We start from the raw sequence: 18,187 nt of genomic DNA, 5'->3' as shown, positions 1-18,187 counted from the left end.
CCTGAGCTCTCAGACTTCTCTCTGTGATGAGAAACTGGCAGATGTTGGAAGATTGGGTGTTAGGTATACTCTGTTGGGGCTCAAGCACCAGAAGTTGAACATCATTCTTGTAAATCCTGAGTGCTCAGGTTGTGCTTATATTCATTTATTTGCTTGGGGATTTTGAAATTATGCCAGAAAATGTTCTTCCTCTTCCCTGCTGATTTTTGCATATTTAAATTCATAATGCAAGATCATTTAGCCACATGGTAGAAATAGGAGCTAAAGAACACCGCAAAATTCCTAGGCATTTAATTAATAATCAAATGATTCTTTTATGATGAATTTTGTGTGATATTAGATGAAAAATGCAAATATTCTTGGGCATGTATAATAACACAACACAGTGTATATATATTTATGATGCATGTGTGTGTGTGTAATGTAGAACAACATAGTTTCTTTTGTGATCATTTAAGGGAGGAATGGAAGAAGGGAGATCCCCAAACTTGTGATTTCATTGGTGTGGTGAATTGTTGGTTGCAATAACTCCCTCGACTCTTCCAGATATATTATTTATCAGTGTAAAGAACTTGGCAAACTTTCTGGCCCACATGAGAGAACCTCCTCTGAGACATATTCCCCATCACTTGGCCACTATAAAGCTGATAGCCAGTTTCCCTTCTGCAGAAACTTTGACTATCAACTGGCCTCCAGGTGTTTAGCCCTAGCATGAATTAGCAACACGATTCCCAAGTTTCCCAAGTTCAGGCTCCCTCTTTCTTCTCTGACCTATACCTCGTTTTGCTTCACCCAGGAGAACAAAACCAAACATGAGTTTTTGGTCCCACTTTCCACTGGGCCACAAGTGCAACTCTTTCTAGTTTTTGTTTTGTTTTGTTTTGTTTTGTTGTTTTTTTTAATTCCCATGAGTAAAATTGATTCCCTTGCCTTTTTTTCTGTTGATTGCCTTTTTGTGCTGTTTCCTTACTCAGCATTTTGGAATTTTGAAACTTGGACCCCTGCTGATTAGGAAGCTGACTGTTAAATTTTCAGTGGGAGTTTATTTCTTGAATTGGTAAATGGTAAACACTAGAAAATAGGAACTTGTTTTTGTTTTTATTGTGTTGTTGTTTTTTTCTTTTTTATGTTAAACATGGTAAAAATATATGTTACATCCAATATATAAATGCATATTTATACAATTATCTTGCTGCACAAGAAAAATCAAATCAACAAGGGGAAAATTGAGAAAAAGTAAAATGTAAACAATGTCATATTTTTCTTTTGTTGATTTTCTAGATTTAAGAAAAAATTAGAGACAATATTAGCAATGTAAATTAAATTTTTCTTCTGCAAAATGGTTGTCATCCATCTCTGTTTAAACTTCACAAAAGTAGTCTGTAATTTTATTTTAGCTAAAGCATTGAAGGTTTACATGACTTATTCATAGTCACACTGATATTATGTATTAGAGACAGGTCTTGGATCTAGGCTTTCTGGATCTGAAGGCTGATCGTTACCTCTACTATCTTACAGAGGGCTTGTCCTGATCTCCTCTGCCTCAGTTGCAGTGCTCTCACCATTTTATATGTAATTTCTCTACAGTTATTGTTTATACGTGCTGTATTTCAGGGTATAATGGGAGCATATAAGCTCCCTGAAGGAAAGATTTATTTTTTCTTTTTGTTTTTATATCCCCAGTAGTACCTTATTTTAGTTAGGTGCTCTAATAAATATTTATTGAATTGGATTACCCTGTGGTACCAATTAATCAGATTTTTACGAATTCATAGCTTTACTTGGGCTTTCACTGAGCTGAATTTACTTCTGCAGTTGATTTTGAAGAGCTACTAAGTTAGTTTTTATTGATTTGGTGTAGTGTTATACATAAACTTTAAATTTCATTGTAGCTAGCAAAAAAATTATTCCTGTTGTTGAGACTAAGATCATCAAGTTAAAAGTAATTTTTTCTCTATGATTAGATGACTTGCTAAGTATAATCTTTAAGTATAGATGGATGGCTTTTCTATGCCACTTAAACTTTTTAATAATGTGATCATTTAGTCCTGCTTTGTGTCAGCCTTGCAGATAAGTGCTTACCTACTCGTCAGGATTCAAGATAGTTATCATAGTTTCTGTTTGCTCAGTTTTAAAGTAGGGATTTTAATGTACATATTCTGTATAATGTAGGGTTATTAAGGTCCAGCAAGATATATGGAAATGTTTTTATGAACCACAAAGTACTGAAATTGTAAAGGCATTCTAGGATGCCGTATCCATTTTGGTTAAGAGATACTTGGCAGTCATTTCTACTAGCTACCCTAGAACTTACATAAAACGCTCCCATTTCCAGAGAAGGAAGATTTTCAAGATGATGTTAATAGAGTGTCATTGATTACAAGTATTATAAATACAAGAAAGAATTTGGCAAGCTACTTGAACTTTCCTAGGCCAATTGGGAAAACTCAGGCAAGCACATTTTGAAAATCTAGCTACAAAACTACATTACATAGTTACTGGTATTATGTTTTAAACCTTTAATGTTTATTTACAGGTATATTTTTGCCCACCTCTTCTTTATTTTCCTCATTTGGAATGCAGCTCCAGAGGTAGGATGTGACATGTGTCAAGCAAGAAATAACAATTTTATCATGATGAAGAAGTGAACAACATGAATGATCAGCTAGATCTTTTAGGGGAATTTTATGTGAACCAATGTATAATTAGGATTCAGGCAGGACACTAAAACAATCTGCTTACTTGGCGGGGAGGGAGAAATGTGCCATGAGATTTTAATGATTCTAGGTGTTGAGCAAATCTGGTTATTGTCTTAGTTGAAAGATGACTTCATCACATGTTGTTTTAATAGCATGTTGGAAATAGCGGTTCATCCAGGCAGAAGAATTCACGCTGGCTAGGGACAGATGATCCATAAAGAGTCTGCTGACTTACATTCCTGGAGGCTTCATTCTGCCACTTGCTAATTGTATGACCTTTGATAAATAATTCACTTCATCTTTTTGGGACTTACTTTTCTTGTCTGTAATATGAAGGACTTGAAATGTGTTATCTTTAACTTTTATATATGGGGAAAGTATAAACACTTTTATATAAGAGAAATGTACAAATACTTTTTTTAACAAGTATTTATTATGTACCTGTTGTATGTGAGGGACTGTTTTAAGTGTTTTACACATATTATTTCGTGATTTTCCTAACAACCCTGGGAGATAAGTACTATTATTCCTCTATTACAGTTTAAAAACCTGACATAGAGGTGAAATGACTTGCCCAGGCACACAGCTGAAAAGTTTTCTAAATCCCAGATTAATCGCTCTGTCCATTGTATCACCTAGCTACCTCTAATTACCTAATAACATATGGACATGATAAGGATTTCCAGTAATGCTGAAGTTTTTCCCTAATCTTTTCTTTTTTAACCCACTTCTAGGGTGTCTCAGCATTTATACTTTTTGGATATTGGTTAGGATTCAGATTAACTCAATTGCTGGATCTGAAATCATGGCCCAAAGATAGATTTTAACACCATTAATTTGCCAAATGCTTCACTGCTTCTTCATCTTCATGTTTGACCTCTTGATATTTCCATGATCCTCTTCGTTGTCTATATTTGTGACCTTTAATATAATCTACATCCTAGATAACTCTCCTAATGGACAGTCTCTGTACTCCATGTGACATCTCCTACTTTCTTTGCTCAAAATGTTCCTTACATTTGGATTGCTCTCCCTACTCATATTCCCTTATTGGATCCCATAATTCCTTTCAAGGCCCAACTCAAGTTCCATTTCCTTCCAGTGCCCTTTCCTTTTTGGCTTCCACTTTTTAGTGTCGTATAATTGTGTATGATTCTTTATGATGCCATTTGAAGTTTTCTTGGCAAAGATACTGGAGTGGTTTGCCATTTCCTTCTCCAGGTCATTTTACAGATGAGGAAATGGAGGCAAATAGAATTAGAGGACTTGTATAGGGTCACAAAATGTCTGAAATCAGATTTGAACTCAGGAAAATGAATCTTCCTGACTCCAGCATGGGCTCTCCATGTACTACCTAGCTGCCAGTATATTTTGTACTTACCTGTATACTTGTTTCCCTCCCTATCTCCTTCAAATATAAAGTAAACTCCTTGAGGGAAGGGACTGTTTTTGTCTACAGCATGATGGGAAAGTTTTGGGAAAATATTTGTGGGAGATGAGAAAAAGAGGGCGGGGACTAGAGCTGTGATTTCTCATTGGAAGAATTCCCACTGTCATTTGAATTCATTGCTTGCTCTAGAACCTAAAATCTTAGAATTTCCTGAGAGTAATTGATGCAAAGTTTGGTCTTTTATGTATTGTGCTATTCTATGTGACTATGTGAGAGTTTATTCTCAATATGCTTGTCTTATAGTAGACAATATGTCTATTATGTGAGAGGTATCTTATAATAATTAGTCAGTGCTAATTAAAATGAATTTCAGCGTTTTAAATTGACCCTTTGCTACTCAGTAACAAATTGAACTAGACTGAGTTTTTAAATTTGATTCTAGAAGTAGTCAGTAATCTTTGAAGTTTATTGATTAAGAGAGATGTATGGTCTTGGTTGTAATGTTTAGGATGGGTTGTCATAGAGAGAAACTTGGGGCAGGAAAACTAATTAGAAGATTATTAGAATAATCTGAGAGAAGGGTGATTGTGGCTTGAACTAATGTGTTAGCTATGTGTGGAGGGAGAGGGTCATATTCAAGAGCTGTTATAGAAATAGAAACAGCCAGATTTGTTAATTAATGAATATCTAGGTTGACACACAATGAGCAGTTATGAATAATGTTGAGGTTGTGAATCTTGGAGACTGGAAGAATAGGGATTTCTTTAACAGATATAGAGAACTTTGGAAGGAGAGAAGATTTGGAGGGGAGGTACATAATGAGTTTTGGACTTTTTGAGCCTCAGGTGTCTCTGGGATATCCATTTTCAGTGCCTTCTTGTTGGTCCTTTGTTCTCGAGCAGGACCATGGCTTTCATAACATGAAAGTGAATTGGTTTTAAATGGGGTGGGCTGTGTAAGGTCACCTACCTCACTTTTCCCTCCAGAGCAACCTGGATCCAGTGGCAAGATTTAAAGATTTAAAGGCTTTGGCCCTGGTTACGATGGGATATTTAACCTTAGGTCATCAAAAGATCTCGGTTTGAGGCCATTCATTCAGTGATTAAGGCTAGGTAGCAATTGAGACAAAATCTCCTCCATGCTATCTTGGAACCCATCTAATCCAACCTCTTAATTTTATGGATGTCAGCACAAGCCCATGGTATTTAGAATCATTATGTACTAATTTTCCTTATGTTTGTCTTCCTGTGTCACACAGCACTTATTTAGTTAAATATGGTGACTGGAAGGGAGGAAAGGAGGAAGGAAGGAAGAAAGCAAGGAAGGAAAGAAAGGAGCAAGGAAGGGAGGGAGGGAGACGTACATTTATTAGGTCGTTACTATGTGCTAGGCACTGGGCCAAGCATTAGGCATACAAAACAAGCAATAAATAAATGACCCCTTCACTGGAGAATTTTTTCTTTTTATGGGAGCACAGAGATGGGAGCTGGAAAGCAGGAGAGAAATGAAGGTGTGATTTTGAAATCTAGAAAGTCAAGAACATCAGGAGGACCATGAAGGCAGACCAGTCTAGGATCCTTAAAAAATGCAGGCTCCAGGAGGAGCTCACCAGTGGGAAAACTGAGGATGGGGTTTGTGGAGGGTTATTTCAGGGTGAACAGGCTGTATTAACTTAATACATGGTTCAAGGCTTATAGGTAGACATCTCATTAAGGCATTATTGCAAGTTTTCCCACCCCACTCTCAACCTCTGAAATCTGAAAAGGAAAATTTGTGACAAGTCCAGCTTGTTGAAATGTTGCAGAAGCATCATCATAAACATTATTACCAGACAGAGTATTTTAGGGCTGAAGTTTTGTGTGTATGTATGTGTTGTTGCTGCTGTTGTTTTTTCTATTGTTGTTTTGGGAAAAACCCTTCAAGAAACTAAAGCTTTTATATTTCTTTATACAAGAAATATTTTCTTTGTAAAATTTCTTATAAAAAATAAAGTTTTTATTATTTCAGAATTTTTCCTGAAGCTTCTGGTGGTATGGATACAAAAGCCCATGAACCAAGGAGTGTAGTTCTCCATAAGATAGACACTTTTGACTAGTGTTAGCAAGGCCAATACAGTCAAGGAATCAGTGCTATATCCTTGCTGAATATTCTTTTCAACTTATGTCTAGACAAATTTCCTTTTCTTAACTATTAGGATGGTCTAGTAGCGTTTCATTTTATTCCACTTTGAACCTCCAGGAAACCCTAGGTCAGACCTGGCTACAGCATTTGGCACTCAGTGCTGGCATGGGCAACAGCTGAGACAGGCCCATTATATTCCATTGCTTACTTTAATTTTCAAGTGGTTAGGGTATTTCAATTTGCTTCCAGCATAGTACCTCATGGTCATTAGATAATTGCCTTTCAGAAACAACTTGGAGAACCTCTTGGGTGGAACATTAGGGAGATATTTTGCTTTGTGGTTACAGAAAACAATTGAAATTATGTGCCAGGAGTGGTATCTGGTTCAGTGGATAGCCTCAGGAAGATTCAAGTTAAAATCCAGCCTCAGGCACTTAACACTTACTGGTCCTGTGAACCTGATTACCTCAAAAAAAAAAAAAAAAAAAAAAAGATTTTAAAAAAAGAAACTATATATCAAATATCCTAGAAAAAAGAAAGGTGCAAAGATTTGATGCTTCACTTATTCTTACTTTACATCAAGAAACCTTGCTGGATTCTTCTGAAGAAAGGAGGCAAAATAGGAATTTAGGATCTTTGTTCTCCCTATTCTTTCACTCCTTCAGGGGGCCGTTAATGGTATCATCTTTTTGCTAGCTTCTTCTTAGCTTTTGGAAGACCCTCTGGAAGATTTCAAAGCATGGCATATTATAAAAATAATATTTTTTGGTCTAGAAAGGAAATGGAACTGACCTTAAAACTTAAGTGGCCCAAGAGTCTAAGGTTCAAATCAACAGATATAACTTCCTAATAAATGAAGTACCAAAAAAACCACATACAGAAAGTGCAAAAGTAATCAGGACCGTCTTCTTCAGAATTGACACGTGATTTTTAACTGGTATGCTAACATAGCCTGCACAGAAGCAGAAAAACTGGACTGAATCAAATCAATGCTGCACATTACTGAATAATATCTTTTTCATGTTGTGGAAACTAGGCAAATTTTTTTTAAATTAATTGTTATATGGACTATAAGAATCCCATTTCATTCCATTCTCAAACCTAAACTACTTGTCCAATCTTTAAAGGATGCTGAAATCATATTAAAACTCTCCTTGATGTATTTGGTTTGGAGGATGGGGAACAGATGAAATAATAAAATACTCACTCCTGAAAGCCACATCATGCTTAGGGAATTCCAAGATCCTCTGGGTCTAAGCTAGGAAGAGTTCATCTAGTAGGATGGAATTTTCTTTGTGGCAATCTGAAATGTTGTAAATGATTTATAGCCATTCAATATATTTGGTTAGGTGGCAAGAATATTTGTAAGGCAGCAGGGAATTTACCTAAGCAAAATAAACTAGGAATGTGGAGAGTAGGACAAATCCTATGCTCATGCTTGTTGATTGAATTGAAGATTCTTAAAGAATTATTATTTTGTTAGCTTCCAGGGCTTCATGTTTTTAAGTCTCAAGATGATATTTAGAGGTAAAGCAAATTAAATCAATTGGTAATCGCAATGCCCAGTAGTTCATCAAGCCATAAGTTCATCAAGAGTGGTCAGATTCAAAAAAAAAAAAAAAAAAAAAAGTGGTCAGATTCAACTGTCTCATTTGGCAGATTACAAAACTGAGGCCTAGAAAGGTTAAAAGTATTTTGCCTAAGGTCCATGCAAGTAGTTATTATAGAAGGGTAGAATGATCCTTTTTTCAGGGCCTTTCATGGAGTTCAGAAGGGAGGAAAGAAATCTAATTATTGGCTCTACAGCAGAATACTTTCAGCGTATCTGTTCTCAGCATGAAAGAATCAATAAAAAATCCATCCTATTTGCTAGCTAGGTCTGAGCTGATGGAATTGTGATGAAACCTACTTGTTGGAATGTTAGGGCAAAATGCCCAGCTGTGATTGTAAAACTATGTATTTGTGAATCCTTCTGGTCTTGATTCATTTTCCCAGTGATAATTTATTTCCTTTTCTTAGATTGAAGGTAGAGAATACAAAATAGAAATAACTAAAATCTTACAGATCATTCTCTGATAGTCTTTCCTTCCCACCCCTTTTTTTCTTTAGGAATTATTGATATATTTTGATATTTTGTTTTTTACATGACCTTTATTTCTAAATATACCACTATTCCTTGCTCTGTCTCTCAGAGAGCCAATTCTTGTAACAGAAAACTAACCAAAATATTTTGATAAACTTGTAGTATTTTATTTGATTCTAGAAAGCCTCACACAAAGCCTGCAGCCAACAAAATTTCTTTCCCTAAAAAAAAAGTGGTTGCCAACTTCTTATGGCTTCAAATGAATTTAATTTTATCACTTACATAATTTTAACTTTATCTAAAACCTTCTGAGACTTTTAATAAGTCCTCTTCTTTAAATAAATATTTTATATAGTACTTAAAAATGCTGTAACATGTGACTAAATTTCATACTTGTTTTCATACTCAGAAGTCGCACCAGCAGCATTTCAGATGGTTTTCATCTTTTTCAAAATGTTGTCCTATTTGAATGTCACATTCATGGATATGAAGTTTTCTCACAGTTTTTTGGTACTGTTTTTTTTTTTAACCATATAGGTTACCATGGCACATAAAATTGCTTATAGAAATTCTTATTTGTTCATTTAAATAAAATATAATTTGCTCTTTAAATTCAAGTAAGCTTTAACTTGATCTGCAGTCTGGGCTAGAAGAAAGAGTTTAATTATGGAAGAAATTAGTCTGTCACAACTTTTTTTAATCCAGGTAGATATGTAAAGATAGCTAAAGCTCTGAGCTTTGGTTACCTTAATTAAAGATGATATAATCTCCCATGAAATGAGCCAACAGACTTTTTCTCCTGAGTATTCATTATAATTAAATGTTATGAAGGTTAAGTTTTCCAGGAAAGTGGTAGATGAATTTAAAACTCTCTAATATATCATAGTAATTTTTTTAAGAGCTTTATATTTTAAGAAAAAATACTGAATTTTTCTTTGGATAGGAGAATAATATGGAAGCAGATGAGCTAAAGAGGTAGATATTTAGTTTAGTAGACTCAGGACTGAAAACTCCACAGGGAAATGAGAATACGTGTTGTGCACTTAACCCAGCAACTTTCGTATATAAGTGTTTAATGCTTACTTGCTACATAAATGAGACGTAGAAGATTTTGAGGATGCAGGGAAACCTTTTTCTTCCTCACATTAAGAGTAACTCATATGTATAAAAATATTTTTCCCTTTTACCATCAATATATGCTATTCTTCAAGTTCTTTAAAGGCATAGATTATGTCCAATCTTTAATATTGATTCTACCCTGCAATTATTTAATAAATTCTCCTGGTTCTCATCAACATTGCATAATCTTTCTGGAATAAAATGTCATAGATTTAGTATGTGTGTTAATTATATTTCTAGCATATATGTCTTTCTCCATATCTGCGTACTATATATCTAGATCTTGAAATAGTAACTTTCCTCCTCATTTTTGCTTTCTTCTCTAGGTTTTCCTTTTCATTTAATTTTCTTTCATTCTTCACAAGCATGGAAATAAAAGACATTCTATTCCCATCTCCCATCTCACTCTACCATCATAACATAACCTCTTTTATTTGCTGCAATGTAGCTATCTTTTTAGATTTCTCTTAACTCCTTTGTTTGCATTTCTTTGTTTCTACTCAGTAGCTCTGATATCTTCATCAGGAATGCTTGAGAATCCTTTATTTACAGAATCATAAATCTAGATCTAGAAGAAACCTCACTCAGATACTCTCTAGTACAACTTTATAATTTTTCAGATGAGGAAACTGAGGCTTGTTGCCCAAACTTATATATTAAGTATCATAGAAAAGACTTAAAGTTGATTCCTATGACTCTAGAGCCAATGCTGTATGCTGTATAATTTGAATTATACTCTAAATATTACATTTTTCACCAGCAAAATTATATTCAGCTTTTTTAAAGAATAAGTTGTTCATAGTTTCAAGGTCTTGTCATTTGCCTTTTGTAATAACATATTACAAGCTCTTTTTTAATATACGGTTGTGGCTGCTAAGTCTTGTATAATCCAGACTGGTTCTTCCTTTGTCCTTGAATTCTTTGCTTTTGGCTACTTGGAATATTTTTTTTTTTCTTTGATCAGGAAGCTTTGCATTTTGGCTATGATATTCCAGAGAGTTTTCATTTTAAGTTTATTTCAAAAGGTTTTCAGATTCTTTTTTTTTTTTTCCACTTTGACCACAAATGCTACTAAATCTGGAAAGTTTTCATTTGTGATTTTATGAAATATAATATCCAGGCTTTGAAAGAAGAAGGGTGGAAGAATCATGATTTTCTGGTTTGTACATTTTCTTGCCATTTATTTTCCATGTCTGTTGTTTTTTGATAATAGATATTTTATTATATCCTTAAACTCTTGGTTTTTACACTAATATTTCTTGTTATTTCATGAAGTTATTGATTTCTGCTTTGTCTAATCTTCAAGGTGTTTGTTTCTTCAATAATCTTTAGTATTTTTGTTCTAAGCTACAAACTTTCCTTTAAATTTTTTCTTATATAACTAATTTCATTTATAATTTTATTTACTTATTGCTTTATTTTTTTCCAGATAGTCTTATAGTCCTTGTGTCAAGCCTTTTTTTTTCTCCCTCTGGGATTCTTTTTAAAGTTTTGGTGTTAACCATTTTCTTCCAGATTTTCCCTTTGGGTGATTTTTGTTCCATAATATTCCTTACTAGCTTTTGGTTATCTTTTCTGATGTAGTCATATCTTTAGCTTCAGGTTTTGATTTGTGACCTTGTTCCAGGGCAGAGTGCTTTACCTTCTCATACACTCGGATGATGTGGTCAAAGTCCTAATACCACTTTTCTGGGTTTCTGCTTCTAATTTCCATTTCCCTTACTGTATCCATGCTCAGAGCATTAACAGGCTCCATCATCTACTGTCATAGCTCATTGGGTGGCTTTCCCTGATATCAAGGTATATAGTGTATTCTTCTGTACCCTTGATGGTTTTTTCCATGATGGTTTTTTCCTTCTGGGGATTCCCTAGTCAGATTACTGCCACAAGTGTCTAATTTGGGGGTGCTCCTGTGAGTTTCCAGACCACTTTTTTATACTGACAAAACCTTTTTAATATTCATATGGATTTCAATTATTTCTTTGTGTAACCCTAAGCTAAATGTAAATCCTAAAGCTAATTAGAACCAACTGATATTTTAATTTTGGACTTCTTGTTGGTATTCACCTTGGTACTTTTTCTAGACATTTGCTGAAACAAAATGATCTTTGTGATCTGTTATTTTTCTATTGTAACTTAAAGGTACTTCATGGTTATTAATTTTTTATTTCCTTCCATTATTCCCTTTTATACTTTTTCTTCTCTTTGCCTCACATTTCCCTCTTTTGAAAGAAGGTGATGAATGATAGAGAAAGTGGTCAATGCTGCTACTCTATATCTGAAGCAGACTGCCTTCACCACAATGCCCCCCATCTCTCTGCTTCTCTCAGAATCCAGGCTCTGGTTTTTTATCATTTCTTTCCTTTTGTTTCTCCTTTAATCTTTTTGGGTTTGTGCTTATTAGTGTGATTTTATATATTTTGTCTTAGTTGATTCATATAAGCCCAAATGTAAACCCAAAAGAAAGTAATTCCATAGTGATACTCCAAAGCTGGAGGGAAAAAAGAGGAATTTAGATTCAAGAACTATATAAGTACCTGAAAGAGATGCAAAAATGAAAGTTTTAATGAAATAAAAGCTCTGGAGAGAGAAAAATTATGAAGAGAATAAATAGCTTAGAACAGAAGGATCATGTTCAGTTTCTTCTCATACATACTCTTGAATGAAATGATCAAGCCCTATGACTGGAAAAAATTCATCACCTGAGAGCCAGCCCCATGATGATTAATAAGTCTTTCTGAAGTTATCTAGTTTGATCCTGGGACAGTAGAATAGAGTATATTAGTTAGAATCCATTATGGACCACATCTGCTTGAAATATTTTGCCATTCATATTGTCAAAAAATATTCTTTGTTCTATTAAGCTTTATGTTTAATGTCATGATTTTATGTTTAATGTGTCTATGAAACTTTGTGGAAATTATGTTGGTGATAGGCACTAGTATTAGAGATGTTTAAAAAGGCCTAGTGTTCTTGTCTTTTACTCAATCTTCATACTGTTGAAGAAAAAGAAAACCTAAATGTGTTTAAAAATCTACTATTAATTTCTACAGTGATCATTTCTGGTTTGTGTTTATAGAATATTAATAATCTCAAAATTCCATGTATGCAGTTAAATTTTGTTACAGATTTTATCACCATTTTTGGCAAATTTTGTAAAAATCTAGGTTTATAATACTGTTGATTCTTAAGAGTAATTACATGCTTTATAAAAAATGTTTGTTTTCCCAAAGGATCCACAGTTGTATTGTTTTAAGTAAAAACTTCTCTGCATTTTAAAAAACTTATCCACATCTTCAGGAACACCTTGTTTTAAAAAATCATGACACAACTGTATAAAATATCATCTATGGCTGATTTTATAATTGAGAAGAAATTAATTATTAAATGATTAAATTTTCTCCATTAATCATCATAAAATGCAAAGAGGTATGTTGTGCTATATGCTTTTGCTGCTTCTTATTTCCATATGAATTATCTGGTTAAAGCTGTGCACATTTTCCCATGTATTTCATCATCATCCACATATTTGAAATATGCATAATAGCAGCAGTAAGTGGATGTCTGTTTCTTTAGCATCATAAAATAAGTAGAATTCAAAGGAACCTTTTATAACATTTGGTCCAACCCAGAATCCCCAAATATTATTTCTGTAGGAACTTTATAGATTCCCTTTTCTATAGAAGAAGAAACATGACTGCAGAAGCAAGTGATATGGCAAAGTCAAATGATTAGGCAGTGATACAGCTGCATGCTCAAAACTAGATCTTCTGAATCTAAGCTCTGCCTAATATTTTCTTTACCAAATAGGAAGAAAGCCAACAACTCATTTCACTATTTTGTGATTTTCACTTTCTCCCTTAATTTTACACTATTGATTCCAGAAAAGAAAAAAGCTAACAATTCATTTCACTATTCCTTTTGTGATTTTCACTTTCTCCCTTAATTTTACACTATTGATTCCAGAAAAGAAAAAAGCTAACAATTCATTTCACTATTCCTTTTGTGATTTTCACTTTCTCCCTTAATTTTACACTGTTGATTCCAGAAAAGAAAAAAGCTAACAACTCATTTCACTATTCCTTTTGTGATTTTCACTTTCTCCCTTAATTTTACACTGTTGATTCCAAGTCTTCCATAATGAAATACATTACTTGTAGCTCCTGCAGTTACATGAATATAATTAACTTAGGGAGGAGGAAGCAAAATTTTAAATTTAATTTATTTTGTGCCATCTTTAAATTTTATCCACACAGGATTATTCTTTGGTCTTGGGTTAGGACCAGATTAATCAATCATTTTGAAGCAGAGACTTTCTTCTAAAATTTAGTTTTATACATATCTCTAACTACATTGTTATCTTTATTTAAAAAAAAAATCCTCCAGCAAAATACAGTAACATATAACAGTAACGAGTAACATGAAAATGTTACAGAACTCAGATCTAGTCAACTGAGTTATCAATTCTAAGGGAGATGTGGGCAAGAGCATAGGAATAAGAGCCATAGCAGCAAAACGTCTCCATCCCCAGGACTCAAAAAAGGAAGTATGGTCCACTTGAATCCTCTAACCTGGGTTTAACTTTTTTCCTTATGGTTATTGATTGTTCAGTTTTTCTGTTTGTCCTCTTTTAATCATTATGATTTATTCTGTCTTACTGTTTTTAGAAGGAATTCTGGGACACCTACATAAAGGAACATCAGGCAGAAAACAGAGGAAGTAACTGGTATCCATTTTACCTTGCATTTCCATTAATCATTGGCCTTTTTGTTATCCTCATCATCATATTCATAACTTGGAGATATCTCCTAAAAAAGAAAACTCGCAGACAAACCATGTACATGAGACGGGGAGCACTGGAAGCCAGTAATGATGGCACCCTGACAGACGGTCGTGGACCTCTCCCGTCCCATCTCAGCATCACTCATTCCCCACAGGAAGAACTCTTTGACAGCAGTGGGCTGTCCCCAGGATTTCTGGGTTATGTAGGTGGGCGCTCAGATTCTGTCTCTACACGGCTCTCTAACTGCGACCCCCCACCTACCTATGAGGAAGCCACTGGTCAGACAAACCTCAGAAGAAGTGAGACAGAACCTCATTTAGATCCACCCCCCCAGTATGATGACATCATGAACTCCAGCTCAGCCAATGCCATTGCTATGGTACCTGTCGTCACCACTATCAAGTAAAGCAAGAAAAAAAAAAAAAAAGCCAACTCCAATACTCTGGTTCTTTTTAAACTACTAATGGGAGAATTTTGTGGCACTTTATCATGGCATAATCATGCATTTACATAATTTATTGGACTTTCAAAGCATACCACTTCCCCCCTCCCATATCATTTTCCTTTTTTTTTTTTTCTTTCAGATTTTATCAGTGCTCATTTTGACTAGTGGGGAGATAGGAACAGACACCCACAGCAGTGTTCATATAGGAGTGCATATAAATGCCAATATAATATATATATATATATATGAAGCTGCCTTTAAAAAATTCTTCTATCTTAGTAATCTAGAGAGAGAGACTTATCAGAAGCTACAAAGTGTAGCACTTAATTATATTTGCAGATTAGAAAGCCAGTAACATGTTGAATTTTGCAAATAGGAAATTATACTGGATTAACTTTCCTCAGTAATTTCCCATTTACCTTAAAAAGGAAAGTGTATGTGGTAATCTGAATTTAGATACTCTGACAGAGATAACAATAAGTGATAAAGTGCTAACAACTTTTAACTAGTAAGATAATTGGTTATTAATGACATTTCAGGGTTTGTGGTGTATTTGGTAAAGAACCAAACAGTGTTTATGTATTTTTAGATGACTTTGATCATATTTATTCACTTCATGCTTTCTTTTTCCTTTTGCCATGAAATAATTTGTAAAGTGGATACAGACAAATATTAGTGACAAACTGTTCAAATTTGATTAATTCTCTCCTTACTTCCCTGTTGTCCATTAATACCACCCAAACTTTTATTCCCCTCCTGCTTGACTCTTCTCTATCCTTTTAGGAATATGATTAAAATTAAAAACTCTGAGAGAGAAATATTTTGTTACAGTCATAGGTTAGGCTGCAGTCATTGCCTCAGGATTATAAGGAGGCAATTTCCCATAATGTTAGATATAAAAGAATTAAAGCACTGTGATTTTTATATTGGTTTTCTATTGATGGAAAAAGATTGCAAAATCTGTGTAATACCAGGGGCAAATTGGAATCCAATTGCAGCCTCTTTGATTGTAACTTTTCTTTTTGTGTAGTTATGTTGGAGGGGGGAGGTACAGATATAACTCTCACAGAGTAGGGAGTTGATGTCATGCTCCCGCAGGCAGAATGTTTGAGAATAGAATGCAAACCTTCTCTATTGGCAGCTATGCTGTTTCCTGCAGTTAAGTGTGAGTTTCTGTATTGCACTGATATGAAGTTGATAATCCCTGTTCTCCTGAATGTTTTCATGCAGCCCTACTCCCACATTGTCAACCATTTCTCTCCACACCAGTCCGCACTCCTCACAGAGTCAAAGGGAATCTCCTGGACAAAAGAAACCTATATTTGACATACTCATAGACAAAAAAAAAAAAATGATGGTCTGAACCAAGTGGATTGTACGTTAGTGAGAGGTTCCAGCAACAACAGCCCATTGCCCAGGAACTGTGAATCAATTATTCATAATGCTTTTACACAGTCAAGAGGGTAATACAAACTTCTTTTGACCTTGCCATCACCAAAGTATTTGATCTCACACATCTTCTACCATTTATTATTGTGCTGACATCTAGATTGTTTGCTCAGCAATTACTGCCCAAAGGCCCAGGGGAAGATTTTAAAAGTGACTTTAAATTCGAAAGTTACAAAACATCTCAATTATGGACCACAGCCTCAATACTAAGTACATTAGTTTTTATTTGTGTGTGTGTGTGTGGTTTTTTTTGTTTGTTTGTTTATTTGTTTGTTTGTTTGTTTTTGTCTCATGAACATGACTATAAATATACAGTAGATAGTTGCCTCTGCTACAAAACAAAGGGGCAGAATTATAAAACCTCAGAGATTTATTACATTCTTAATCTATGTCCTATGTACTCTCAATCTTTGGCATTTTTTAGAGACTAGCCATTAGGAATTTTCACTTCAAAATTTGTTTCTATTAATGTTTGTTTTTAAATGTTCTATAGAAGCTGGCCCAAAGCTCTTCTTAGATAATTAGTAGAGTGCAGGGCTTGGGTTGGACCAGTAACTATAAGATACTGAAGGACAAGAGCCGGGTATACCATAATTAAATACAGACCTGAATTATGTTTATTTGCAATTTTAAGTTCCTGGGCTTAATGTTACTGCTGCTTTTTATGGATATCCAAACTGCAATACTGAATGGATTTTGGCCTTTTGAAATAAAGGCCAAATCCTTAAATATATCAATCAGTGATTATATCTGTTGATCAGAGAAAACCCTATATGTGACTGATAAAAGGCAATGAGCCAGAAATGTCTGTGAAGAGACCAGAAGGGACAAATACTGTTTTGTTTAAAATGCATTTAGGATTTGGCATTTCCATCCTCATCCTGAAATGAAATCCAGTTTTATAGATTCAATTTCTTAACATTTGCAGAAGACAAAGGGGCTCATTCAATGTAGCAATATATTTTTTATGTTTATGCCTTTCCAATCTGATTGATATTGCATTTGCCTTCAATGGTTTTTAATAAAGGTTTATTTTTGCAGAATATATTTACTACCTTTCTTAAACTAACTAAATTGAATTGTATTTGCATTAAATAACCTAAGTAGAATTTACAGCCTTAGCCCTGGATGTTTTACAAGCCTCCCACGTGCTGTGACTGTGTTTGTATACCTTTAAGACAAGGAACCTTGCCTTCTTTGAATGTAACAATGAGTTGCATCATATGCAAACAATAAAGTGAGTTCTGATTTTCTGATAATCTATGTGGATAAGGCATGGTTGTTCATTTAGTACTTGAATGATAACTTCAAGATTGGTTACCTGAGTGATACCTGTGGAGGTCATTCTAACTTAGTTTTGTGTAAATAACATGTATTTGATTATAAGATTTAATATTTGAAGACATTTGGTTTACATTAAATTATGGTATTTAAACATTTTGTTTATGTTCATAATAGATGAGATTTTTCTTTGTCTTTGTGATTTTTTGGTATGCTAAATAAAGCTATTTTTAAAACCAAGAAGTTCTTTATGCCAAGTATCAAAGCTATCACAACATTATAGTAGCCAATAAAATTAATACTATATACAGTCTCCTTCCAATAATTTTTTTCCCTTAGGGATTTTGCATTTTAGCAGAGTAAATCGCATTTTCAGCCTTGGGGCATACCTCCAAAATTTTCCTCAAAGAAATTAGAGAATAGCTGGTGAAATGTAACACTGACATATTCTAAGTGGGAGTATAAAATACTAAAAGAGAAACACTTTTCTTTGGGAGCTGGTGTCAAATGGTTTTGGCATGATATCAACTAGAACTACTCTTTTCCAAAGGAGAAGATTTCAATAGTCTGATTTCACATATTTTGTCAGAATCTGAAAAATGGCAAAAAACAGATTCTTAAGGATTGGCTATGTTTTCCTAACTGTTTAGCAGATGTAAAATAGAAGCTGAGGATGAAAATTTTTGTGACTACACAGAACTTCTGCAGTTCGTTCCCATTGAAGATGGAAAAGTGGTACACTATGTCACAAATCAGTTAAAGGTAAGTATTCATGGTGTGAAATAAAATGATTTTAAATCTCTTCTTTTCCTCTTTA

General features: G+C 34.1%; 1 protein-coding gene across 4 annotated transcripts in view; it reads left to right on the top strand.

Moving 5' to 3' along the window:
• PRRG1 (proline rich and Gla domain 1) overlaps positions 1 to 17,610 on the top strand; it is a 114,614-nt gene extending 97,004 nt beyond the window's left edge. For all 4 annotated transcript variants that reach the window (XM_074300849.1, XM_074300852.1, XM_074300851.1 and 1 more), the window contains exon 4: positions 14,080 to 17,610. In XM_074300849.1, coding sequence (XP_074156950.1) covers positions 14,080 to 14,601 — 522 coding nt within the window. In that variant the 3' untranslated portion in view covers positions 14,602 to 17,610. The remainder of the gene's footprint in view (positions 1 to 14,079) is intronic.
• Positions 17,611 to 18,187: the final 577 nt, after the last annotated feature.

This window comes from Sminthopsis crassicaudata, chromosome 3 (assembly GCF_048593235.1).
Source record: "Sminthopsis crassicaudata isolate SCR6 chromosome 3, ASM4859323v1, whole genome shotgun sequence".
Classification (NCBI taxonomy): domain Eukaryota; kingdom Metazoa; phylum Chordata; class Mammalia; order Dasyuromorphia; family Dasyuridae; genus Sminthopsis; species Sminthopsis crassicaudata.
Note: the sequence above shows the minus strand (reverse complement) of the source record. Positions and strands in the feature narration are given on the sequence as shown.